The following is a 9,455-nucleotide window of genomic DNA, read 5'->3' on the forward strand; positions in this document are numbered from 1 at the left end:
CCCCCCCACTACATTTCAAAGGCAATTTTGGGTGCAAAGCCCTCAGCACAGTCGCTGGCAGAGTCAGCAAACAACAAAATTTTGTAAAATTGAATGACGCTGAGCCCGGACTGAACGTAACAACTTATACTTGTTGCTTCTGGCTGGATTCTCTGCCCTTTGCCCGAACGCTGAGAATTCTGCTAGCTGTTCGGCGCTGAGTTAATTATAGCTATAAAATTTCGTGACCAGCAAGCAGAAACCGGACGACTTCTCCAGGTACGTTAAGACTACACTTCCCAGAAAGCATTGCGATAGTCTTCTACTGTTTAGTTTCTTTTTCCTATCGTCAAATTTCCGGGTTATGTAGGCGGTGCCAAAGTAATTATCCAATGAGCAACTTCGTAGGCTGAGCGGGCAGGATAATTGTTCAATGAGCGGCTCGGAAGAGGAACCAATAAGCGGAGAGGTTGCTGGGGCAGCCGGCGTGGGCGGTGTCACCGAGTCGCGCCCGCGGAGCCAGGTGGAGCCCTACCGTCCTCTCTTGCTTTCTGCCTGTGATAAGCGCCGTCCCCCACCGCCGGTCGACCCCGCTTTCATGTCCCTGGCGGACACAGCTCCCCGGAACCTCCACGCCCATGGCCACTAGGCAGAGGGAGTCCTCTATCACCTCCTGCTCTTCCGCCTCGAGCTGCGACGCGGACGACGAGGGCGTGCGCGGCACCTGCGAAGATGCTTCCTTGTGCAAGAGGTGCCTGTCGGGCGCGGGGTTCGGGGCCGGCATCTGGGGTGCGGGCCTAGGTGGGAGGCGGGCCTGCGTTTGAAGAACACGCTGGAGGCTGGCAGGGCTGCAGCCCCCGCCTCGCACGACCCTCGCTTCCCATCTGTGAAGTGCACGGAGCAGGGCTTCATGTATTTAACGAATCGTTTCTGAGCTTTTGCTGTGAGCCAGGCAGAGGGCAAGCCTGGGTACCGTCGATGGGAGCAGGCCCCTGAACTAGGCAGACGAGGCCTTGGGCTTCTTGGAGCTAAACCCTGCTGGAAAGACAACATGAAGCACATACTAGCTCCAGCCTTGGTGGGTTACGAGGATGAGAGGTGTAGGTTCTCTCTCTTTTGTAGGTTGCATTCTTTAGGGGGTTGGCATGATTCCTGTTGTGCACCTGAAACTCATGACGACGAGGGGAAATAACCCGCCCAGAGCCAGGTAATATCTCGTTGCAGAGCCAGTAGCACACTAAGTCTCCACTATTAAGGGTGTGGTGGTGGGGATGGGGGCGTAGCCAGCAGAGGTACATGTCAGATAAAGAGAAAACATGAGACTTTGAGTGTCCACCATTTATTCTTTCATTCAACAAAAATTTTTGAGACCTTTGTGCCAGGCCCTTACTTTGGGCTGCTTAGTAGAAATTCAATGGTGGAAATACATCAAGAACAAGACAGACATGGTATCAGACATACTGGAACTCACAGCTTAGTTGGAAAAGAGAGACAGGAAGCTAATAATTACTTGTGAAATACATAATTATGTTTTTTTTGTGTTGAGTGCTGACAAATACAGCAGTGCCATTAGAGTTTGTAATTTTGTTAATGATGTTTAAGGTGAGAAGAGTTCGGGCACGGTGGTTCATGCCTGTAATCCCAGCACTTGGGGAGGCCGAGGTGGGCAGATCATGAGGTCAGGAGTTCGAGAACAGCCTGGCCAACATGGTGAAAACCCGTCTCTACTAAAAATACAAACATTAGCTGGGCATGGTGGCGGGCACCTGTAATCCCAGCTACTCGAGAGGCTGAGGCAGGAGAATCGTTTAAAACCGGGAGGTAGAGGTTGCAGTAAGCCAAGATCACGCCATTGCCCTCCAACCCGGGTGAGAGTGCAAGACTACGTCTCAAAAAGAAAAAAGTGAGAAGAAATGGCTTGAAAAATAGGAAAGTTGTAAGAGAGTGTTCAGAGGAGCGTGAACTGTTAGAGGAGCCCAAAGAATGCTTTTAAGGTGGGAGAAGGAGACTGAGGCCACATAGTGATTGTAGAGTGGGGAAAACCAGTGTGTTGGTTTAAACCGTGCACTTTTTATAGGTTCTAAACTCTCAGAGCATGGATTCTGGAGCTAGACTCTCTCAAACTGAGCTTTGCCACTTGCTGGCAGTATAAAGTTGGGGAAATTACTAAACCTTTCTGTGGCTCAGTTTCCTGATCTGTAAAATGGGGACTATAATAATGCATCATAGGTGGGTGTGGACAAAAATATTTAATATTAGTAGAGCAGTTGGAGCAGTGTCTGGCATGTAGTCTGTGTAAGTGGTGATTGATTAAATCAATAAATACACAAGTATTAAAGTCTTAGAGGCAATCCTGTGGGGAAAAAGAGAGGTCAGCCTGTTACTGTGATATTATAGATAGAAGTAAGTTTAAGAGACTCCATTTGGCTCTGTATTTGAGATGCTGTTAATCTGTGACTCTATCCCCAATCTTGTCCTTGCTAGAAACATCGCTGTGCTAATTAAGGTTGAAAGGATTTTGGGCTGTAAGGAATGTGCTTTGTTAGGCAAATGTTTAAAGCCTGCTTGTGGTTGAAGGTCAGTACCATTCCCTTAAATCTCAGTAAAAGAAAAACATCTGTCTCCTGCCCATCCCTGGGAAAATGCAACATCTCTGTGTATCTGTATGCCTTACTGCTGATTTACTCCCTTATCTTTTTGGCAATAAATACTGAGGGAACTCAGAGACCGGTGCCAGTGTGGGTCCTCTGGAAGCACAGCACTGGCCCCCTGGGGCCTCGCTTTTCTTTCTCTATACTTTGTCTCTGTGTCTTTATTTCTTTTCTCAAGTCTCTCGTTCCACCTAGCGAGAAGCACCCACAGGTGTGGAGGGGCAGGCCACCCCTTCAAATCCCTTTTGAAATTTGTGATTTTGAGTGGATTATACTCAGCCTTTTTTCTTCTGTGGTTTTCAGTTGCTATTGGCCACAGCTGTCTTGGCTCACTGTAACTTCCACCTGCCGTGTTCAAGTGATTCTCCTGCCTCAGCCTCCCAAGTAGCTGGAATCACAGGCACACACCACCATGCCCGGGTAATTTTTGCATTTTTAGTGGAGACAAGGCTTCACCACGTTGGCCAGGCTGGTGTCGAACTCCTGACCTCAAGTGATCCACTCGCTTTGGCCTCCCAAAGTGCTGGGATTACAGGCATGAGCCACCCCGCCCGGCCTATTCTTTTCATTTTTAAAACAGTGATAATAAAGGTAACCTTTATGGGTGTCAGGATTAACTGAGATTATCGATGCAGAGGATCTGACACAAAGGGAAGCCCTCAGTAAATTATTGTTGTTAGTTTTGACTTCCCTCCGGGCTGAATACTGTTTACAGTTGCTGAATTTGCAGTAGCTATGAGTTAGGGTGGTTCCTGCTGCCCTGAGTGAGTTGTAGCTGTAAAATAAAAAGCCAGTCAGCCTTCTGGGGCACCTATAAATCTTTTACTTCTGTTTAGTTTGCTTCCTCCTTTGGTACAGAGTCCTGGGGATAAGAAGGATGTTATCTGTCTCAGAGGATTGCTGTGCAGGTGAAATGTGGAGTGTTTCCAACAGTGCTTGGCATACTGGAGGTGTTCAGAATTGGTAGTTAATGTCATCACCACCCCTCATTGTCGTCAAACCATTATCATCATCATGATCCTGGACTTGTGGTATCAGAAATTTTCTGGTTGGATATATTAGGTTTACACTAATTCCATTTGACTCAATAGGGATCAATTGAGCTCTTTTCATGGTAGCCCACTCTCCTTCCCTTCCCTTCTCTGCTCTCCTTATGATGTCCATCATGCTATGCCACTGAGTCTGTTCTCCCCTCTTGTTTACCTGTGACCCAACCATCCCACCAACCCCTCACTGTGTCCTCTGCAGTTACCACCCTATAATCAACATCAGCTTCTGTTTTGTTAGCCACTCCTTAGCCATTCCCTCCCTCCCTTTGCCTTCACCCTGACCCTTCCCCAGGGATATCCCATCTTGAAGCCCTCTCCCGTGGCTCCTCCTTCTTCTCATCCCTTGTGTATCTCAGGATCAGGGGTTTGAGCTTTGTGTCCTCCTGTGTGTGTCTCCCCGTCTCATTCCGTGGAGATCCTTCCTGCCCAGCTGGAGCCCTCCTGGTTGCTGTTGTTCACCTTCTCCTGGTCATTCACCTCATTCATGGAAGACTGGGGTGCTTGGCCCACAGTGTCTTCTACCTCAGTTCATGACTTCACCTTAGGTGACCTCAGCGTCCACATGGAGCCTATGCATGGGGCACTCAATTTCTTGAACACCTGGTTTGTAGTAATCACCTGTTCCTATCTGATTCTGTCACCCTTTCCCACCATGATACCCTGTGTTTTTATCCTGATCCTGCACTGCCTCACAGATGAGAGTGCAACACTCTCCAGCCCTGACCCCTTTTTCCAAGTCGCTTGACCAGTTATTTTCTATTTCCCATGCTGTGCCCATTTCTTCTTAGCACCTCAGTGGTTTTCTCTATCCTTTAGATGTTCCCTCTGCTGTTACCTCTTAATTGATTACTTAGAGTTTATCCTTCATCCCTCAGTAATTCTATTGACAGTGCATTTATCTTCCTTGTCCTTTGGTCTTAGTAGACCCAAAATGCTGGTTTAACCAAACTATCCATTTTTGCCTTGAGTACAGGTGCTAGAAATCACACAGTCGGATGGCTTGGTGCTGCTACAATCATGTCAGCCAACCTCAACTGTCCCCTTAACAGAACCTGACTATCCTAGTTTATTTCTCAGATCAATTCACTCTCCCTTTCTCCGGATACTTAATTCAGATGTTTTTCACTTTCTTCAGACTTCTGATTTACCCCACCCCTTTTTTATTCTCAAGATAATATCAGCTATTGCTCAACATAGAAAATGGGAGCCTTCAGAATGAGACTCCCTTAACTTCCCCCAAGACACTTTTTTTGTTTTGTTTTGAGAGGGAGTTTGGCTTCTGTTGCCCAGGCTGGAGTGCAGTGGCGCGGTCTTGGCTCACTGCAACCTCTCCCTCCTGGGTTCAACAATTCTCCTGTCTCAGCCGCCCGAGTAGCTGGGACTACAGGCGCCCCCTACCACACCCAGCTAGTTTTTGTATTTTTAGTAGAGAAGTGGTTTCACCATATTAGTCAGGCTGGTCTCGAACTCCTAACCTCAGGTAATGCACCTACCTCAGCCTCCCGAAGTGCTGCGATTACAGGCATGAGCCACTGCGCCCGGCCTTCCCCCAAGAAACTTAATCATCCTTTTTTACTTTTACAGTTGTGAATTCCTCCAGTAAAGACCACCAGAAACACACCTATAGTTAAGCAAGCTGGGGTTATTACTTATTGCAAGGAGGGAAAACTCACACCATGAGGAACTGTGGGTCCCATCAGTAAGAGGGTGTTAGACATTTAGGATCTGGGCTTTGGCTGGGCGATTTGAGGGAAGGTCGGATTTTCTCTGTATTGAGTACTGAAAGGAGGTGGGAAAATTCTATCCAGTAGCTCTCTCTTTTCTGGAAGGAGATTTGACTGGAGTAAGGCTAAAGCTGTAACACGTAAAGAAGCCGCAGTCACTTCTATCAGCTGGGAGAAAGAGATGTCTGGTATTCCGTGAGTGGCACAGTGACCTTGATTTTTCTCTGCTTAGACAAAATGATGAGGTGGTCTCGTTTCGTCTCCTGTCATCAGTGATGCAGAGTGCCCTTGTGTGGGTGGTCTGCGTGGTTGTTTATGTCCAATAGGAGAACAACATGGCTTTCCTGTGGGTGCCAGCCAGCTTCCAACAACATTAGGGCCTGGCCCGCAGCACCAGGCCAGCTCCTCGAGGTCAGTGCCACTCTTCTCTTTTCTGCAGTGGAGGAGGTGTTAAAGAGATAAACTGGTAATCCTAGCACTTGGAGAAGCCAAGGTGGCGGATCACTTGAGCTCAGGAGTTCAAGACCAGCCTGGGCAACATGGGGAAACCTCCTCTCTACAAAGAAAAAAAAAAATAGGAAAAATTAACTGGTGTCGCGGTGCATGCCAGTAGTCCCATCTGCTTTGGGGCTGGTGTGGGAGATCACTTGAGCCTAGGAGGTCGAGGCTGCAGTGAGCTGAGATTGCGTCACTGCACTGCGGCTTGGGTGACAAAATGAGATCCTGTCTCAAAAACAAAGAGATAAACCGGAAACTGGGGTTTGCCAGGCAGAAGACGGTAGCAGGAGCAAAGGCATGGAGACTGGAGTAGAGTGGTATATTAGGCGAACTTGACAGAGTAGGGAGTGGGTAGCAGGTTAGAATTGAGAAAGCTTGGTTCAGACAGTGAATCACGGAAGGTCCCAAGGAGTATGGGTTTTATCCTAAGGGATTTTGAGTGGGGAACTGATGTGATCTTGGTTTGTAATTTAGAAAAATTCCGGGCAGCTATGTGGGAGAGGGGTCGGTGAGAAAAGGGACATCATCCTCTCTTTTCCACAACCATAGCCCTTGCTTGGGCTCTCCTCACTCACCTGATCTGTTGCAGTGCGCTCTTACCTGCTGGCCAGGGTGATTGTCAGGATCGCAGATCTTACTCTGTCACTCACCTAAAAACCTTTTGATTCTCCATCAGCTGCAAGGTAAACATCTGCACTTTGTTGCATGACATGCATACTGTACCTTTTCATGTTCTGCTCACTCTAACCTGACAGGCCGCCAGCTGGAAATCTCCACTTGGATGTCTCAGTATTATCTCCAGTTCACTATTTCCAAAACTGCTTCATATCAGCTCCTGCCATTCCCAACCTGCAACTCAGTGAATGATGCCATGGTTTATTCAGTTCACAAGTTAAGGCCAGGTGTGGTGGCCTACACCTGTAATCATAGCACTTTTGGAGCTGAGACGGGTGGATTCCCTGAGGTCAGGAGTTGGAGACCCACCTGGCCAACATGGTGAAACCCCATCTCTACTAAAAATACAAAAATTAGCTGGGCATGGTGATGTGCGCCTGTAATCCCGGCTATTGGGAGGCTGAGACAGGAGAATCGCTTGAACCAGGGAAGTAGAGGTTGCAGCGTACTGGAATCGTGCTACTGCACTCCAGCCTGGGCAACAGAGGGAGACTCCGTCTCAAGAGAAAAGAAAAAAAAAAATTTGGCATCATCTTGGAACTGCCCTTTTGCTTTCCTTCTTATGCAATCAGTCACCCAGACCTGTTAACTTTTATCTGCTAAGTATTTAGGGGATGAGGGAATTATTTGGCTAAGTAAGGAAAGGAATCAACTTTCCTCAACCTCTGTTCCTGTCGTCTGTGATCTAAACTATGGTACTAGTCTCCCAAATGGGTTCCTCCAATCACTCTTACCTCCCCCAAATCTGTATCTCACACTGAAGCCAGAGGTTTGTAAAAGGCCCATTTGATCGTGTCACTCCCTAGCTTAATGGCCTCCTGTTGCCATTAGAAAAAGACCAACATTTCTCACGTGGGCTACAGGGCCCAGCCTGCTCTGTGTACTTCCCCAGCCTCACTTCATACCACACTTCCCTCCCCCATCACCGCCATCCTTTCAGTTCATTTAATGTGCCCTATTTCTTCCATCCTCGGGGCCCTGGAGCATGCCATTCCCTCTGCCTGGAACGCTTCCTCCACTCTCCCTTGCCTGTTCAGTTCCACATCATCTGCTAGGTTAGTGCATTCGCTCCACATTCTTTGTTGAGCACCTGCTCCGGTTATGGAGGTGCTGTCCTCCACCCTGCCAGTGCAGAAGTGAGCCAAACGCAGGATGCAGCTCTTGTGGAGCATTGGTTCCTGGAGTGGGGGTGGGTGGGGAATAGCCAGGAAACAAATGAGCACAATATGTGGCATGTAAGATGCTGGGGGATGCAGTGGGCGTGTTGGAAGGCGTTGTCATCTGAGATGGAGTGGCCAGGGAAGGCCTCACTGAGATCAGTGCAGAGGAAAGGCTTGCAGGGGGCAGGGAGTGAGCCCTGTGGGTGTCTGGGGAAGCCGTATCCAGCAGAGAGGAGCAGGAGAGTAGAAATGCCCTGAGGTAGGAGCCGGCCTGACCTGTTCCAGGAGCAACAAGACCAGGATGAGGGATGGGGAAGAGTGCAGGATGGATCTGGGACAGCATGGGCACAGGAGGTGGGGGCAGATGCTGCAGGTCACGCAAGGGAGGCTCTCATAAGGACCCGACTTTTCCTCTCAGTGGGATGGGAGCTGTTGGAGCATTTGGAACTGAAGAGCGAGGTGGCCTGACTTGGTTTTAACAGCATTGCTTCAGCCTCTGTTAGGAGCAGACTGCAGGGGCAAGGACAGAGGCAGGATCAGTTAGTTGGCTGTGGGGGTGTCCCCTGTGAGACAGGCTGGTGCTTGGATCAGGATAGTGGTGATGGAGGTGCTGAGAATGTATCAGATTCTGGGCGCATTTTGAAGGTGGAGTTGATAGAATGTTCTGGCAGAGTGGGTATGGGGTGAGACTGAGGGATCCAATATAACTCCAAGGTTTTTGGCTTAGCTCAAATGTGGCTCACTCCAAGAGGCCTGTCTGACACCCACAGACAAGATCTACCTTCTGTTAAATGTTCTCATAACACCCCGTTCATCTTCTTGGTGGTCGTCGGCCCAGTAGTAGTTTAGAAAGTGCCTAGTGTTCTGCCACTGGAGTAGATGAGAATTGAACACAGATCATTCCTACCTTTGCGCCACGTGAGCTGTATTTGTCAGCTGGCCTCAGTGACAGGAACTGAGCGCACATGTTCAAGATTATGTTTCCTGATGAGGTCTTAACATTCTGGTTTTCTGTTTTACTGACTTTTAGTGGTCTGTGTGTTCTAGAAAGCAGACCACGGCTTATAAGGCTGAACTTTCATTGTGAAAATTACAGAACTTAATCTCATTTTCAACTGCATGGAAAAATGTTCTCCCCTTTAGCAGGTCACAGGGTCTCTCCACAAAGCCAAGTTTTTCCTCACGGCTTAGCTCAGGGCCTTTCCAGCATCCTGATGGCATTTTCTTAGCTGTGCCCCAGAGAGTAAAGTCGAGATTGTGATCTGAAATATTTTCAAGGCAGGTGCTGCTTTCCATCCCCAGAGAGGACATGCCACTTCAGAACTAGAACATTCTGTTAAACATAAATTAGCCGTAAAACTTGTCTGTCAGGCCAGGTGCAGTGGCTCACGCCTGTAATCCCAGCACTTTGAGAGGCCAGGGCAGGCAGATCATGAGGTCGGGAGATGGACATCATCCTGGCTAACACAGTGAAATCCCGTCTCTACTAAAAATATAAAAAATTAGCTGGGTGTGGCAGCGGGCGCCTGTAATCCCAGCTACTTGGGAGGCTGAGGCAGGAGAATTGCTTGAACCTAGGAGGTACAGGTTGCAGTGAGCCAAGATCGCGCCAATGCACTGCAGCCTGGGTGACAGAGTGAGACCCTGTCTCAAAAAAAGAAAAACAAAAAAAGTTGTCCATCAATAAAGTGAAATTTTATGGTTTTTGATTTTTTTTTT

At 48.4% G+C, this 9,455-nt stretch overlaps 1 protein-coding gene across 2 annotated transcripts in view; it reads left to right on the forward strand.

Moving 5' to 3' along the window:
- Window positions 1-451: 451 nt before the first annotated feature.
- LCMT1 (leucine carboxyl methyltransferase 1) overlaps window positions 452-9,455 on the forward strand; it is a 71,114-nt gene continuing 62,110 nt past the window's right edge. For both annotated transcript variants that reach the window (XM_011954620.1, XM_011954621.1), the window contains exon 1: window positions 452-730. In XM_011954620.1, the coding sequence (XP_011810010.1) occupies window positions 618-730 (113 nt within the window). In that variant the 5' untranslated portion in view covers window positions 452-617. The remainder of the gene's footprint in view (window positions 731-9,455) is intronic.

Source organism: Colobus angolensis, unplaced genomic scaffold (assembly GCF_000951035.1).
Source record: "Colobus angolensis palliatus isolate OR3802 unplaced genomic scaffold, Cang.pa_1.0 Scaffold387, whole genome shotgun sequence".
Lineage (NCBI taxonomy): Eukaryota > Metazoa > Chordata > Mammalia > Primates > Cercopithecidae > Colobus > Colobus angolensis.